This window comes from Rhinopithecus bieti, unplaced genomic scaffold, assembly GCF_001698545.2.
Source record: "Rhinopithecus bieti isolate Rb0 unplaced genomic scaffold, ASM169854v2 scaffold_8674, whole genome shotgun sequence".
NCBI classification, from domain to species: Eukaryota; Metazoa; Chordata; class Mammalia; order Primates; family Cercopithecidae; genus Rhinopithecus; species Rhinopithecus bieti.
In genome coordinates this window covers 255,697-273,684 of record NW_016805883.1, presented here as the reverse complement: position 1 = coordinate 273,684, position 17,988 = coordinate 255,697, and the positions used below count along the sequence as shown (strand labels likewise).

Sequence of the window (17,988 nt, the reverse complement as noted above, 5' to 3'; positions counted from 1 at the left end):
GTCTTTACTAAAAATACTAAAATTAGCTGGGAATGGTGGTACATGCCTGTAAGAGGCTGAGGCAGGAGAATCGCTTGAACCCGGGAGGTGGAGTTTCAGAGGTTGCAGTGAGCCAAGATTGTACCACTGCACTCCAGCCTGGGCGACGGAGTGAGACTCCGTCTCAAAAAAAAAAAAATCAAAACAAAATCTCTCTTTTGGGCCATAGAACATCCTCATCTTCATGCTTCTCCAAGCCCAAGAGCCTAAGAGCCAGGCCGGGTGTGGTGGCTCACGTCTGTAATCCCAGCACTTTGGGAGGCCGAGGCAGATGAATCACTTGAGGTCAGGAGTTCGAGATCAGCCTGGCCAACATGGTGAAACCCCGTCTCTACTAAAAATACAAAAATTAGCCGGGCGTGGTGGCGGACACCTGTAATCCCAGCTACTGGAGAGGAGGATTGCCTGAACCTGGGAGGCAGAGGTTGCAGTGAGCCGAGATTGCACCATTGCACTCAGGCCTGGGCAACATGAGCGAAACTCCATCTAAAAAAAAAAAAAAAAGCACCTAAGAGCCTCTGACATTTGCAATGGGAAATTTGGGGGACTGGAGAGAGAAAGGGGAATTCACTGGCTGGCCCTGAACAAGATCTCCTGGGCGCTCCTTATCTCTTATCATTCTTTTTGCTCTGTTCTTCGCAGTAGTATGTCCCCTGAGCACTTGCTTTGGCCTCACCATGTCTTCTCTTAGTTCACAGGTGCTTATTCAGGAAGTCAGGACACTTTTGGCCTTTGGCTTAACTTCCAGATGCTCAGTCGGCTTGGGGAAGGACTGAAGGGCAGCTGCCAAGACCTCAGTTACCTCCTGACCTGAGGGTGGAGAGTGGCAGGAAGCAAGCATGTTTGCTGTGCATTTAGGAAAGGCTGGTGAGCCAGAGGGACGGATCAGGTCCCATTCACTCTCTACTCATTAAAAGGTCCTGAGCCATGAAGTGCTTCACATTTTGAACTTTCTGTCCTCCCAGATTCTCTTTTACAGAATCTAAGGGCCATCAGGGAACTCTTTTCAGCTTGCAAAAAGAAAAAACCAGTCTTTCCAGAATAAGTATTCGTCAGTTTGAAATAGCTTTTTACACATATAAAATAATTTTGGCTGGGTGTGGTGGCACATGCCTGTAGTCCTAGCACTTTGGGAGGCTGAGGTGGGAGGATTGCTTGAGCCCAGGAGTTCCAGAGCAGCTTGAACAACAGAGTGAAACCTTGTTTCCACACACACACACACACACACACACAAAATTAGCTAGGTATGGTGGTGCATGCCTGTGGTCCCAGCTACTCAGGAAGTTGAGGCAGGAGGATCGATCGCTTGAGCCTGGAGGATCACTTGAGCCCAGGAGGTCGAGGCTGCAGTGAGCCATGATCATGCCACTGCACTCCAGACTTGGGAACAGAGCAAGAACCTGTCTCAAATTAAAAAAAAAAAAAAAAAAAAAAAAGAAAGAAACAAGAAAAGCCAGGCGCAGTGGCTCACACCTATAATCCCAGCACTTTGGGAGGCCGAGGTAGGTGGATCACGAGATCAGGAGTTCGAGACCAGTCTGACCAACACGGTAAAACCCCATCTCTACTAAAAATACAAAAATTAACCAGGTATGGTGGCACGCACCTGTAATCTCAGCTACTGAGGAAGCTGAGGCAGAAGAATCACTTGAACCGGGGAGGCGTAGGTTGCAGTGAGCCAAGATTGCACCACTGCATTCCAGCCTGGGCAACAGAGTGAGACTCTGTCTCAAAAAAAAAAAAAAGCAAGGAAAAAATAAAATCTTGGGCTGGGCATAGTGGCTCACGCCTGTAATCCCAGCACTTTGGGAGGCCGAGGTGGGTGGATCACTTGAGGTCAGGAGTTTCAGACCAGCCTGGCCAACATGGCAAAACCTTGTCTCTACTAAAAATATAAAAATTAGCCTGGCATGGTGGCACATGCCTGTGATCCCAGCTACTTGGGAGGCTGAGGCAGGAGAATAGCTTGAACCGGGAGACAGAGGTTGCAGTGAGCCAAGATCATGCCACTGCACACTCTAGCCTGGGCAACAGAGCAAGACTGTCTCAAAAACAAACAAACAAACAAACAAAAATCATGTTGATGCATGTAGCTGTAGTTTGTTTTCATTGCTAGGTAGCACTCCAGTGTATAACTCTACCACAATTCAATTACCCAGTCTATTGACTCAAAGAATTTACTGGTGAAGCCATTGGGGCCTAGAGGTTGCTTTGTGGAAAGTTTAAGTTGATTCAAATTTTTAAATTTTCAGGCTCTTTATTTCTTCTTCAGCCATCTTTGGTGAATTGTATTTTTCTGGGAATCTATTGATTTTATCTAATTTTTCATATTTATTAACATAAAGTTATTATAACTCTTATCTGCTTAATATCTGTAGCATATTTAGTTATGGTTTTCTTATTTCTCTCTGTTTTTGGTTCTTGGTTACTCTTGCAAGTTAGGCTATTTTTTTTTTACATTTTTATTATTTATTTATTTATTTATTTATTTTTGAGACAGAGCTCTGTCTCCTGGGTTCACACCATTCTCCTGCCTCAGCCTCCCAAGTAGCTGGGACTACAGGCGCCCACCACCACTCCCGGCTAATTTTTGTATTTTTTAGTAGAGACAGGGATTCACTATGTTGGCCAGGCTGGTCTTGAACTCCTCCCTCATGATCCACCCGCCTCGGCCTCCCAAAGTGCTGGGATTACAGGCGTGAGCCACCGCGCCCGGCAAGGCTATTTTATTAGTCTTTTTAAATAACTAACTTTTGGCTTTGTTGATTTTCTCTACTGAATGTTTCTCTACTTCATTGATTTCTGCTCTTTATTTTCTTCTTTCTGTTTTATGTTTATTGCTGTTTTTCTAATTTCTTATCTCCTTATTTTCAGCCTTGTTTCCTAATGTAAACACGACTGTTACGAATTTCCTCCTAAGTACTACTTGCATCTTACAGGTTTTGATATATAATATTCTCATTACCATTTATTTATTCTAAGAATTTTCTAATTTCTACTGATTTCTCCTCTGATTCACAAGTTGTTGAAAAGTGCATTTAAAAATTTTCCAAACTTTTTTTTCCTTTATCTTTTTGTAACTGATTTCTAACTTAATTTCATTTAGATATGAGGAGGCCGGGCACGGTGGCTCATGCCTGTAATCCCAGCACTTTGAGAGGCCGAGGCGGGCAGATCATGAGTTCAGGAGATCGAGACCATCCTGGCTACTAAAAATACAACAAATTAGCTGGGTGTGGTGATGGGCGCCTGTAGTCCTAGCTACTCAGATGGCTGAGGCAGGAGAATGGTGTGAACCCAGGAGGCGGAGCTTGCAGTGAGCAGAGATCACGCCACTGCATTCCAGCCTGGGGGACAGAGCAAGAGTCCGTCTCAAAAACAAAAAAACAAAAAAAAACCAAAACCAAAAAAACTATCAGTTAGATACTTATGAGGCTAACTTTATGGCCTGGAATGTTGTTAATTTTTGTAAATGTTCCATGTATACTTGAAAATAATGCTTATTCTCCAATTTTCTCTTTTCTTTTGAGATGAAGTCTCAGTCTTGTCCCCCAGGCTGGAGTGCAATGGAGCAATCTCGGCTCACTGCAACCTCCACCTCCTGGGTTCAAGCGATTCTCCTGCCTCAGCCTCTGGAGTAGCTGAGATTACAGGTGCCTGCCATCACGCCTGGCTAATTTTTGTATTTTTACTAGAGACAGGATTTCACCATGTTGGCCAGGCTGGTCTCGAACTCCTGACCTCAGGTAATCCGCCTGCCTTGGCCTCCCAAAGTGCTGGGATTATAGGTGTGAGCCACCGCGCCCGGCCCTCCAATTTTCTATTTCTATTAGGCCAGCCTACCAATTGTGCTGTTCAGGATGTTCTATATATGGCATGGCTTTCTTTGGCCTGTTTGAACTAGTAAGTACTGGGGAAGGTATTTTAATAAACCTATTATGATAATGAATTTGTCACTATCTCTTTGAAGAATTGTCAATTTTGTTTTATGTATTTTAAATGCTGTGTTTTAGTGCTTTCTAGTTTAGAATTGTTATATCTTCCTGGTTAATTGATCCTTTTATTATTTTGAAAAGATTTTATTTTGTAGTGATTAGTAATTCTTTCTGCTTAAAAATTATTTTGTCTGCTAGAAATATAGTTAAATTAGCTTTCTTGTGATTAGAATTTACCTATATTATATATTTACATTCTTTGAATTTTAGTCTTTCTGTGTTCTTATATTTTACTTGTATCTTTTGTAATCATGATGTGGTCAGATTTAGTTTTTTTTGTATTTATTTTTATTTTATATAAAAATTTCTTTAGAGGCAAGGTCTCACTCTGTCACCCAGGCTGGAGCATAGTGGCACGATCTTGGGCTCACTGCAGCCTCAACCTCCTGAGCTGAAGAGATCCCTCTGCCTCAGCCTCCTGAGTAGCTTGGACTACAAGCACACACCTCCATGCTCTGCTTATTTATTTATTTATTTATTTATTTATTTATTTATTTGAGACAGAGTCTCACTCTGTCACCCAAGCTGGCGTGGAGTGCAGTGGCACGTTCTTGGCTCACTGCAATCTCCAACTCCTGGGTTCAAGCGATTCTCCTGCCTCAGCCTCCTGAGTAGCTGGGACTACAGGTGCGCACCACCATGCCCATCTAATTTTTTTGCATTTTTGTAGAGATGGAGTTTCACCATGTTGCCCAGGGTGGTTTCAAACTCCTGAGCTCAGGTAATCCGGCCGCCTCGGCCTCCCACAGTGCTGAGATTACAGGCGTAAGCTATTGTGCCTGGCCACTCTGCTTATTTATTTTTTCTTAATTTTTGTAGAGACAGGGTCTCACTATGTTGCCCAGTCTGGTCTCAAACTCCTGACCTCAAGTGATCCTCCTGCCTTGGACTCCCAAAGTGCTGAGATTATAGGTGTGAACCACTGCAATGGCCCATGATTTTTTTTAATTAATCAATTAATTTGAGACAAAGTTTTGCTCTTGTTGTCCAGGCTGGAGTGCAATGGCGCAATCTCAGCTCACTGTAACCTCCGCCTCCTGGATTCAAGCGATCCTCCTGCTTCAGTCTCCCAAGTAGCTGGTATTACAGGCATGCACCACCATGCCAAGCTAATTTGTCTTTTTTTTTTTTTTTTTTTTTTGAGATAGGGTCTCACCTGTCACACAGCCTGAAGTGCAGTAGCACAAATATGGCTCACTGCAGCCTCAAACTCCTCAGCTCAAGTGATCCTCCCACCTCAGCCTCCTGAGTAACTGGGAGCACAGGTGCGTGCCACCATGCTTGACTACTTTTTAAAAATATTTGTAGAGATGGGGTCTCACTATGTTGCCCAGGTTGGTCACAAACTCCTGGGCTCAAGCAATCCTCCTGCCTTGGCCTATAAAAGTGCTGGGATTACAGGCACCAGCCACCATGCCTGGCCAGGTTTTTTGTTTTTAAATCCAATTTGACAATCCATCTTTTAGCTAGAAAATTTAGTAAATTTACATTTAGAGTAATTACTAATATATTTGATTTTGTTTTATTTGCTTTTCTATTTCCTATTTTTCTCTTCCTCTTTTCTCCTTTTCTTACCTTATTTTAGATGGATGGAGCTATTTTTGTCCTTTTTCTTTTCCACTTTCCTCCCTTTACTTGATTGGGATATAAGAAAAAGGGAGGTCAAAGATGACTCCAGTGTTTTGGGTCTCAGCAACAGGAAGAATGGAATTGCCATTGACTTGAGTTCATATTTGGGCATTATGATGCCATTCATTTATTTATTTACTAGAGACAGGGCTTCACCATGTTGGCCAGGCTGGTCTTGAACTCCTGACCTCAAAGCGATCCACTTGCCTCAGCCTCCCAAAGTGTTGGAATTACAGGCATGAGCCACTATGCCTGGCCGTATGATGCCTTTTAGACAATCAAGTAAAGATGTCAAATAGGCAGCTGGACATGCAAATCTGAAGTACACGAGGAAATCTGAGTCAGAGATAAAATTTATAATTTTATTAGAGTACAAATTATATTGAAAACACAGACTATATAAGATTGCCAAGGAAGTACAATCAGAGAAGAGATCCAAGGACCAAGCCTTAGAACTCTTCACTGTTAAAAGGTTAAGAGGTAGAGGAGCAACCAGGAAAGGAGAAGACTGAGGAGTGGCCAGTGATATGGAATCAAAACCAGGAGTTAAGAAAATGTTTCAAGGATAATTGTTTTTGGTTAGTTTGTCTTGGGGTCATTCTAACTTTTGTGTCATCTCATTATGAATTTTAAAGTTAAAATTATATTTAACCTATCATTTTAGTTGTTTTTGGGGAAGATTGTTCAGAAATTATAATCCATACGATGTCAGAAATGGAAATTGTGCCAACCCTTTTTTCAATATTATAAAGAAAAACCCTGGCCGGACACAGTGCCTCATGCGTATAATCCCAGCATTTTGGGTAGCTGAGTGGGGAGGATCGCTTGAGCCCTCAGGAGTTCAAGACCAGCCTGAGCAATATAGTGAGACCCTGTCTCTAAAAAAAAAAACATAAAAAATTAGCTGGATGTGGTGGCACGTACTGTAGTCCCAGCTACTTGGGGCGGGGGTGGGGATGGGGCAAGAGGTGCTCTAAGGTGGGAGAATCACTTGAGCCCAGGAGTTTGAAGCTATAGTGAGCTATCATTGCACCACTGCACTCCAGCCTGAGTGACATAGATCCTGTCTCAAAATAGTCTAAATTTAAATTATACTTTTAAAAAGATTACTGGAGTTTCATTCTTGCTGCCCAGGCTGGAGTGCAGTGGCATGATCTCGGCTAACTGCAGCCCTCCACCTCTGGGGTTCAAGTGATTATCCTGCCTCAGCCTCCCGAGTAGCTGGGACTATAGGCACCCATCATCATGCCCATCTAATTTGTTTTGTAGTTTTTATAAAGACGGGTTTCACCATGTTACCAGGGGCTGGTCTCCAAACTCCTGACCTCAGGTGATCCACCTGCCTCGGCTTCCCAAAGTGCTGGGTTACAGCTTGAGCCACCATGCCCAGCCAAGCATTTTTTTTTTTTTTTTTTTTTTTTTTTTTTTGAGACGGATCTTGCTCTGGCCACCCAGGTGGGAGTGCAGTGGCCGGCTCTCAGCTCACTGCAAGCTCCGCCTCCTGGGTTCACGCCAATTCTCCTGTCTCAGCCTCCCGAGTAGCTGGGACTTACAGGCGCCCGCCTCGTCGCCGGCTAGTTTTTTTGTATTTTTTAGTTAGAGACAGGGTTCACCGTATTAGCCAGGGATGGTTCTCGATCTCCTGACCTCATGATCCGCCCGTCTCGGCCTCCCAAAGTGCTGGGATTACAGGCTTGAGCCACCGCGCCCGGCCAAGATTTTTTTTAAGAGATAGGTTCTTGCTATGTTGCCCAGACTGGTCTCAAGCTCCTGGGCTCAAGCAATCCCCCTGCCTTGGCCTCCTAAAGTGCTGGGATTATGGCATGAGCTACTGCACCCAGCCAAGTGATACTTTAGGCATGTATTTCTCTCAATCAATAGATACTTAGACTATCACATCAGGGTTTTTCTTTTTATTTATTTATTTAATTTATTTTTGAGACAGGGTCTTGCTCTGTTGCCCAGACTGGAGTGCAGTGGTGCAATCATAGCTCATTACAGCCTTGATCTCATAGGCTCTAGCAATCCTCTTGCTTTAGCCTGCCAAGGGGAAGCTGAACTACAGGTGCATACCACCACACCTGGTTAATTTTTTAAATTATTTGTAGAGATGGGGGTCTCGCTATATTGCCCAGGCTGGTCTCAAACTCCTGAACTCAAGCAATCCTCCCATGTTGGCCTTTCAAACTGCTGGGATTACAGGCATGAGCCATTGTGCCCAGCCTAAATTTAGACTTTAAAAATAAATGTGTATTTTACTCATTTCAACAGCATCCACATATTGTTGAAAACATCTTCATTTAGACTTGCTTATTTAAGCATTCAACAAACACTTGTTGAACATCAACAATGTACTGTCAGATAGGTTTCTCATTTCATGGAGTTTACCTTATAGTGAAGGAGGGGCAAAGAAAGGGTAAGATAATCTCAGATAATGATGAGTACTCTGAAGAAATTAAAATAGAATATGATAGAAAACATTACTTAAGATGGGTATTCAGGGAAGACCTCTCTGAGGGGATTACCTTTAAGCTGAGATTTGAGTGACAAGGAGTAAGTGAAAGTATCATCTGCCTACAGTCAAGGAGTGACACATATACACATAAATTTAAGTGCACTACAGTCCCCAGATTAAGAACCACTGTCAGCCAGGAGCAGTGACTCATGCCTGCAGTCTCAGCACTTTGGGAAGCTAAGGTGGGAGGATTGCTTGAACCCAAGAGTTTGAGACCAGCCTGCATAAGATGGTGAGACTCTAGCTCTACAAAAATAATAAAAAATAAGCTAGGCGTGGTGATGCATACCTGTAGTCCCTTCAGCTTGTTCAGTTCAGGTCACATGAGCCAAGATATTCCTTTCTTGGCTCTAAACCGTAGGTTTGAGTTTTTGTCAGTAAAATAGGGTCAAGAGCCTGGATTCTCAGTCTAGGGTGCTGGAAAGGTTAATTGATGCCTGTAACATTCTTTAAAATCTTTAGATGAAAGACTCAGGGCTGTATATAGGATTACCAAGGGAGGCTGGGCGCAGTGGCTCAAGCCTGTAATCCCAGCACTTTGGGAGGCCGAGACGGGGAGATCACGAGGTCAGGAGATGGAGACCATCCTGGCTAACACGGTGAAACCCCATCCCTACTAAAAAATACAAAAAACTAGCCGGGCGATGTGGTGGGCGACTGTAGTCCCAGCTACTCGGGAGGCTGAGCCAGGAGAATGGCGTGAACCTGGGAGGCGGAGCTTGCAGTGAGCTGAGATCCGGCCACTGCACTCCCAGCCTGGGTGACAGAGCGAGACTCCGTCTCGAAAAAAATAAAAAAATAAAAAAAGGATTACCAAGGGATTGGAAACTCTTCCCTTCCAAGCCCCAGGGAAAATCCCTTCATATCAGTAACCCAGGCCTTTCCTCTCCAGTCTGTAGCTATGGGACAATGGTTCCCAAACTTTTGCAGGCATTAGAATCAAAGGTTGTGATGTGAATTCCCAAGCTCTCTGCCTGAGATTCTGATTCTCCCTGAAGTTCTTACCTTCTTAGTTCTGTATTCTTCTATACCCTTGTCTGGTGTCTCATGCTTCCCAATACTCTAGATTTTTATCTCTGCAAATGAATCTGAGGGTGTACTTGTCCATATACACTATTGTCAGAGACATCTTTGGCTTTTTTTTCCCTGAAGGCAATCCAGAGCAGAGATTGGGGAAGGCAGGAATGTGTCTGTATCTACTTCTCAAAGGTACATAGACATTCATTAGGAGGAGAGTTTGGGATAATTATTTGAATGAAAGGAGGGAGGAATTGCTGACTGGCACAAAATGAGAGGTGAGTACAAGGAAAGCAACCCTGGTTTGAGGGCCAAGTTCATTGCCTCTTTCCTCTTTTCCTGATGCTGAATCCTACTAAAGGGCTGTCCAGGGATTGATTGATCTTTCATTCATTCATCCATTAAACAAATGCATATTAAATAACTATTATATGCCAGGCAGTAGGAATTCAGTGTTAACTAAGACATGATCTTTCCTCTCCTGTATTTTTCTGTCTCCTCTACTAGAATGGAGACATTCTAGTAAAAAAATACATATAAGCTGGGTGTAGTGGTACATGCCTGTAGTCCCAGCTATGAGGGAGGGTGAGATGGAAGCATTGCTCAAGCCCAGGAATTTGAGGCTGCCTAGAGCCATGATTAGACTGCTGTACTTTCCTCCAGCCTGGGCAACAGAAAGTCAGGCTTGATAAAAGGAAAGAGGAAGTGGAGGGTGGAGGGAAACATTCTTAGCAAAGGGAATACGAGTTCAAAGGCCATCAGGCAGGAAAGACTTTGGAATGTTTGAGAAACTGAAAGAAGGCCAGGCGCGGTGGCTCAAGCCTGTAATCCCAGCACTTTGGGAGGCCGAGACGGGCGGATCACGAGGTCAGGAGATCGAGACCATCCTGGCTAACACGGTGAAACCCCGTCTCTACTAAAAAATACAAAAAACTAGCCGGGTGAGGTGGCAGGCGCCTGTAGTCCCAGGAGAATGGCGTAAACCCGGGAGGCGGAGCTTGCAGTGAGCTGAGATCCGGCCACTGCACTCCAGCCTGGGCGACAGAGCGAGACTCCGTCTCAAAAAAAAGAAACTGAAAGAAGGACTATCTTGCTAGAGTGGAGTGAGAGAGGGAATACTGCAGGATGAGGTTGGAGAGGATGAGGATTAGGGTTTATAGGTCACCATAATTAATGCCTTGGAAAAGTAGTGTGGGCAAGGGAGCCTTGCCACTTGGGGTAAGAATAGTAGGGGCCAACCTAGAATAGCCAAAACAATCTTGAAAATAAAGAACCAAATTGGAGGACTCACATTTTCTGATTTCAGAACTTACTACAAAGCTATAATAATCAAGACAGTGTGTGGTACTGTCATAAGGATAGACATACAGATAAATAGAATTGATAGTCCAGGAAAAACCCCTCACATTTATGGTCAATTAAATTTTGATAAGGTTGCCAAGACAACTCAATGGTGAAACAATAGTCTTTTTTCTTTTTCTTTTTTTTCTTTCTTTTTTTTTTTTTTGAGATGTAGTCTCACTCTGTTGCCCAGGCTGGAGTGTAGTGGTGTGATCTTGGCTCACTGCAGCCTCCCAGGTTCAAGCAATCCTCCCATCTCAGCCTCCCAAGTAACTGGGACTACAGGCGTGCACCACCACACCAGATAATTTTTATATTTTTAGTAGAGTCAGGGTTTCACCATGTTGGCCAGGTTAGTCTCGAACTCCTCACCTCAGGTGATCCACCCGCCTCAGCCTCCCAAAGTGCTGGGATTACAGGCATAGCCACCGTGCCTGACTGAAAGGACATCTTTTTGATGGTGCTGAGAAAATTAGATATCCACACGCAAAAGAATGAAGATGAACACTTACTTCACATCATATGTAAAAAATAACTCAAAATGGATCAATAACCTAAACGCGAAAGCTAAAATACTTCTTAGAAGAAAACATAGGTATAAATCTTTATGACCTTGGATTTGGCAATGGTTTCTTAGATATGATACCAAAAGCACAAGGAACAAAAGAAAAAAAATTGGACATCAAAATGAAAAACTTCTGTGCACCAAATGACACTGCCTAGAAAGTGAAAAGACAACCCACAGAATGGGATAAAATATTTGCAAATATAAAACTGATAAGAGACCCAAGAGAATTTAAAACTTATACCCACATAAAGATATACACAAATGTTCATAGCAGCATTATTTATGATAGCCAAAAAGTAGAAATAACCCAAATGACTCACCAACCCAAAATGATGAATGGATAAGTAAAATGTGTTATATACATACAGTGAAATATTATTTGGCCATAAAATGGAATGAAGCACCCATATATGCTACAGCAAGAATAAACCTTGAAAACATCATTCTAAGTGAATGAAGCCAGTTGTAAGGGATCACATATTATATTATTCCATTTATATGAAATATCCGTAATAGGCAAATCTATAAAGTCATAAGGTAAACTAGTGGTTGCCTAGGGCTGGGGACCTAGGGATAATGGCTATGGGGTGCAGGAATTCTTTTTAGGAGTGATGAAAATGTTCTAAAATAGATGTGATAAGCATGGCATGGTGGCACACACCTGTAGTTCCTGCTACTCAGGAGGCTAAAGCTAGGAGTTAGAGGCCACAGTGTGCTGTGATCTTGTATGTGAATAGCCACTGTACTCCAGCCTGGGCAACATAGCAAGATACCATCTCTAAAAGTTAAAAAAAAAAAAAAAAAAAAAAAAAAAAACCAGATGTGATGGTTGCACAGCTCTGCATATAATAAAAGTTATTGACTCGAACATTTTGAGTGAATTGTGTGATATGTGAATGATATTTTAAGAAAGCTGTTAAGGTGGGGTGCAGTAGCTCATGCCTGTGATCCCAGCACTTTGGGAGGCCAAGGTAGGAGGATTGCTTGAGTCCAGGAGTTTCAGGCTGCAGTGAGCTATGGTTGCAACACTGCACTCCATCCTGGGCAACAGAGCAAGACTCTGTCTCTAAAAAAATAGATAATAAAAAAGAAAGCTGTTAAAAAATAAAAAGAATGGTAGGGGCCAGAACCTAACAGGAAGGTCAAAATGGGGAGGTTGAAAACCTCTAGGGCCTCCAAGACCAAAGGAATTACCACTTCTGGACAAGAACTGGGGAATTTTCCAGTACCAATTCCAGGAACCTACTAGCTAAGTGAACCCAAGGGAAGAATCATGGCCTTGGGAGGTTTCTCCAGGTTGTTTTCAGACACGTTTGTTCACCTTCCATTAATATATCCACTTACAAAGGGGATTATAGTGTGCAGTGATGCAAACTAGACCATGTTCCTTCACTAGATCCTCTGCTATTTTCTCTATTTTTGAGACAGAGTCTTGCTGTGTCACCCAGTCTGGAGTGCAGTGGTGGGATCTCAGCTCACTGCAACCTCTGCTTCTTGGGTTCAAGCAATCCTCCCACCTTAGCCTCCCAAGTAGCTGGGACTACAGGCGCCTGCCACCATGCTTGTTTAATTTTTGTATCTTTTGTGGAGATAGAGTTTCACCATGTTGGCCAAGCTGGTCTCAAACTCCTGAGCTCAAGTAATCTGCCCGTCTCAGCCTCCCAAAGTGCTGGGGTTACAGGTGTGAGCCACTGTGCCCGGCTTCCTCTGCTATTTTCTTTTCTTTTCTTTTTTTTTGAGACAGGGTTCCGTTCTTGTTGCCTAGGCTGGACTGCAATGATGTGATCTCGGCTCACCGCAACCTCCACCTCCCAGATTCAAGCGATTCTCCTGCCTCAGCCTGCCGAGTAGCTGGTATTACAGGCATGTGCCACCACGCCCGGCTAATTTTTGTATATTTAGCAGAGATGGGGTTTCTCTATGTTGGTCAGGCTGGTCTCGAACTCCCGACCTCAGGTGATCAGCCTGTCTCAGCCTCCCAAAGTGCTGGGATTACAGGCGTGAGCCACCACGCCCCGCCTCCTCTGGTATTTTCTTTTCTTTCTCTTTTTTTTTTTAATTGAGACGGAGTCTCGCCCTGTCGCCCAGACTGGAGTACAGTGGCGTGATCTTGGCTCACTGCAAGCTCCACCTCCTGGGTTCATGCCATTCTCCAGCCTTAGCCTCCCGAGTAGCTGGGACTACAGGTGCCCGCCACCACGCCTGGCTAAGTTTTTGTATTTTAGTAGAGATGGGGTTTCACCGTGTTAGCCAGGATGGTCTCAATCTCCTGACCTCGTGATCTGCCTGCCTTGGCCTCCCAAAGTCCTGGGATTACAGGTGTGAGCCACCGCGCCCGGCCTCCTCTGGTATTTTCAATGACACTACATTTATTTCTGAGATCTTAGTTCCAACCTAGACTTATCTCCTGTTTATTGATAACCATAGGATCACAGAGCTGAAAGGTAATCTCATTTTAAAAATACAGAAACTGAAAACAAAATTTTTTAAAATACAAAACTGTGCCCAGGCGCGGTGACTCATGCCTGTAACCCAGCAGTTTGGGAGGCCGAGGCGGGCGGATCACCTAAGGTTTGGAGTTTGAGACCAGCCTGATCAACATGGAGAAACCCCATGTCTACTAAAAAAATACAGAATTAGCTGGGCATGGTAGCATACAACTAATTGGGAGGCTGAGGCAGGAGAATCACTTGAACCCAGGAGGCGGAGGTTGTGGTGAGCTGAGGTCACACCACTGCACTCCCGCCTGGGCAACAAGGGCGAAATTCCTTCTCAAAAACAAAACAAAACAAAACAACAACAAAAAACATAAACTGAGGGTCTAGAGGAGAGAGGGGAGCTGCTTGCTAAAGATCATACCAGATCATCATAGCCAGAGGGTATGATGGCATAGAGGAAACTCAAATCATGGTGAAAAATGGCATAGAGGGGATGCAAATCATGGTGAAATGCCTTACTCCTAAATTCTCCATCCAAATGACAACATTCTCAATCAATCAGTAATAGTCTATGGAAAGATAGGGCTCAGGCCACAGAGAAGGGATGGATGGTAAGAGGGAAAGGAATAGGTGGATGTGGATGTGGAAGAAGAGGTAAATGGTAAAGTAGAGGCTGTTACTATGTGAGTTTACATTTTTTTTTTCTTTAAGCTTGATTTCTTTCCATGTTGGCTTATTCTAATGAACCATGTTGCACTGCGGCCTAGAAGAATTGGTTGGTTTTTTTAACGTCACTGAAGGGTTTTTGGTCATTTCCCTGGCTCACCCCAGTTCCTGATACTGAGCCAGAGTGGACAGGCTTTGCTTCTAATAGCTTGTCCTAACCATCTAACTTCAGAGTTTCTGAATAAAATCCTTATGGCTGGGAAGGTCCTTCACTCCCACTTGCCCTATCCTAGTTTCTCTCTCTTTGCCCTGTGCATCCCCAAATCCTACCTGGAGATATAGAGAGGGAGGAAGAGGAAAAGAAGTAAATTTTCCCTTTCATAGATTCACATCAGAAGCATCCAGGACACAGTACAAAGCTCTAGCTCCCAAGCTTTGACTGCTGGGCTAAAAGATGAGAGTTGACTAAGTGGAAAAAGACAGCAAACCCAGCAGAGTCTCCATACATCATCTCCTCCATTCTTCTGCCTCCAATGGAACTGCTATATAGTGCTGCAGCAGCTCTGAAGCCTTTTTGTCTCAGAACCCCTTTATACCCTTAAAAATTATTAAACACCCAAAGAGCTCTTGTTTATGTATGTGGGTTATATGTATCAATATTTACTGTGTCAGAAGTTAAAACTGGGAATTAAAAAATATCTTCTGGCCGGCTGAGGTGGCTCATGCCTGTAATCCCAGCACTTTGGGAGGCTAGGGTGGGCAGATCACCTGAGCTCAGGAGTTCAAGAACAGCCTAGCCAACATGGTGAAACCCTGTCTCTACTAAAAATATAAAAATAAGCTGGGTGTGATGGTGCACACCTGTAGTCCCAGCTACTGGGGGAGGCTGAGGCATGAGAATCGATTCAACCTGGGAGATGGAGGTTGCAGTGAGCCGAGACTGCACCACTGCACTCCAGCCTAGGTGACGAAGTGATACTCTGTCTCCAAAAAATAAAAATAAAAATAAAAAAGAAAAGAAAATCTTACTTTGACACAGTAGGCACATGAAAAAAATCTTCCAATGAAGGATTTAAAATATATATATATTAATTCATTTAATAAATGTGAACATAACATTTTTATAAATAAATATGTATACGTGTGTGTGTGTGTGTGTGTGTATACACATAAAAAAATTTTTTTTTTTTTTTGAGATGGAGTCTCGCTCAGTCGCCTAGCCTGGAGTGCAGTGGCGCGATCTCGGCTCACTGCAAGCTCCGCCTCCCGGGTTCATGCCATTCTCCTGCCTCAGCCTCCCAAGTAGCTGGGACTACAGGCGCCCGCCGCCACGCCCGGCTAATTTTTTGCATTTTTAGTAGAGACGGGGTTTCACCGTGTTAGCCAGGATGGTCTCGATCTCCTGACCTCGTGATCCGCCCGCCTCGGTCTCCCAAAGTGCTGGGATTACAGGCGTGAGCCACTGCGCCCAGCCTTTTTTTTTTAGACAGAGTCTTGTTCTGTCGCCCAGGCTGGAGTGCACTGATGCCATCTTGGCTCACTGCAACCTCGGCTGCTGGGGTTCAAGCAATTCTTCTGCCTCAGCCTTCCAAGTAGTTGGCATTACAGGTGCATGCCACCATGCCCGGCTAATTTTTGTTTTTTTAGTAGAGATGGGGTTTCACCATGTTGACCAGGCTGGTCTTGAACTCCTGACCTCAAAGCAGTTGAATCTGCCTGCTTTGGCCTCCTAAAGTGCTGGGATTACAGGCATGAGCCACCACTCCTGGCTAAATAAATATTTTTCAAAACAAAAATATTTAATGAGAAAAGTGGCATCTTCAATGTCTGGCTTTATAAAAGCTGGATTCTCATATCTGCTTCTGTATTCAGTCAAATGCAAGAGTGTTTTGGTTGAAGAATATGAAGAAAATCTGGCTCAACACAGCTATGTTGAGCTATGTTGAAGTATATCTATTATACTTCAATAGATTTTTCAGATAACTGGATATTCCCTTCAATACACCAAAATCCAACAACTGTTAGTTTCTTAAAGGTTGAGAGCACAACTACAAAATGTCCATACTCTGTTATATTAAAATCCATTGGTCTATCACATACTTTCATTTTGTGTTGTTGTTTTAAAACAGGGTCTTGCTCAGTTACCCAGGGTGGAGTGCAGTGTCTGCAATCACTGCTCATTTCATCCTTGACTTCCCAGGCTCAGGCGATCCTCCCCCCTCAGACTACAGGCATGTGCCACCACACCCAGCTAATTTTTTGCATTTTTAGTAGAGACAGGGTTTTGCCATGTTGCCTAGGCTGATCTTGAGCTTCTGGACTCAAGTGATCCTCCAGCTTTGGCCTCCCAAAGTGCTGGGATTATAGGCATGAGCCACGGTGCCCAGCCCTAATTTAAAAAAATTATGTGTAGAGACAGGGTCTCCCTATGTTGCCCAGGCTGGTCTGGAACTCATGGGCTCAAGCGATCCTCCTGCCTCAGCCTCCTAAAGTGCTGGGATTACAGGTGTGGGCTACCACACCCGGCCTATTATTACTTACTTTTTTTTTTTTTTTTCCAGATGGCCTCTTGCTCTGTTGCCCAGGCTGGAATGCAGTGGTGCCATCTCGGCTCACTGCAACCTCTGCCTCCCGGGTTCAAACAATTCTCATGCCTCAGCCTCCTGAGTAGCTGGGACTACAGGTGCTCACCCCCATACCCAGCTAATTTTTGTATTGTTAATAGAGATGGGGTTTCACCATGTTGGCCAGTCTGGTCTCGAACTCCTGACCTCAAGTGATCCACCTGCCTTGGCCTCCCAAAGTGTTGGAATTACAGGCGTGAGCCACCACGCCTGGCCTAATATACTTTCAATGGATCTTTTACACATGTATGATTTTGTAACATCATGATTGGTCATTTGGAAAACATTGGTTCACTGAACTGTGCAGATCTTTCAAACATTGACACATTTTTATTATATAATATAAAAAATATTTATTAATACCATGATTTATCTCATCAAAAAAGTCTTTAAAACTTTTAGAAAATTGTCAACCAGTAATATATACAATTTTCCAAAATTCTCACTTTTGCTCAAAGATTTGAATTTTATCATTGGAAATAAATATTGTCAGGTGTTTTCCTTCAAGTGACAGGCTCCAGAGAATATCTGCCAAATATCCACATCTGAATTACCAACATTTGCCTGTCAGTGCTATTTTCAAGTAAAAATGGTGTTCTATGAAAACAAAAAAGGCCAACGCAGCTTGCAAACAAAATAGCTATGCTCCTTGAGACAACCAATGTACTTTGATATATAGCAGAAGTGCTCTGTGTATCCTTCTCATTTCCTAACATAGAATATTAAAAACACTTGTACTCAAGGGTCAAGTTTTAATAAAATTAATTGTTACTGCTTCATCAAGGATTCTTAATAAAATTGGCCTTTTCCTGCTTTGAGTGCCCAATGGGGAAGAATACATTTACTGCTAGTACAGTTTGATACCATTGCCTAATACTGTGCTGAGGTACCAGCGATCTTTGTTTTTTAGAAATAAAAGCTCACTCTGTTGCCCAGGCTGGATTGCAGTGGTGAGATCAGAGCTCACTGTAGCCTTAAACTCCTGGGCTCAAGCAATCCTCCTGCCTCGGCCTCTTGAGTAGCAGGGACTACAGGCATGCACCACCATACCCAGCAGTACCAGCAAATTTTTACCCCCTATTGCTTTTGTACCATCAGTGCGAAAGGCAATATAGTGAAAAATAATACATTAGAATTATAATGAAGATAGTTTTGA

General features: G+C 43.5%; 1 protein-coding gene across 11 annotated transcripts in view; it reads left to right on the top strand.

The window, feature by feature from the left end:
- The window catches only part of SLC4A9 (solute carrier family 4 member 9), a 30,754-nt gene extending 13,962 nt beyond the window's left edge, over window positions 1–16,792 (top strand). For 4 of the 11 annotated variants that reach the window (XR_001885988.1, XR_001885987.1, XM_017873893.1 and 1 more), the window contains one exon: window positions 731–966. Coding sequence is in view for 1 of the 11 variants with exons in the window: in XM_017873891.1 (XP_017729380.1) it covers window positions 14,593–14,673 (81 nt within the window). In the remaining 10 variants the exon portion in view is untranslated. Of the gene's footprint in view, window positions 1–730; window positions 1,182–14,592; window positions 14,939–16,769 lie in introns of those variants that run through there. The other 7 variants (XR_001885984.1, XR_001885983.1, XM_017873891.1 and 4 more) reach the window with 7 other exon arrangements.
- The last annotated feature ends 1,196 nt before the right edge of the window (window positions 16,793–17,988 follow it).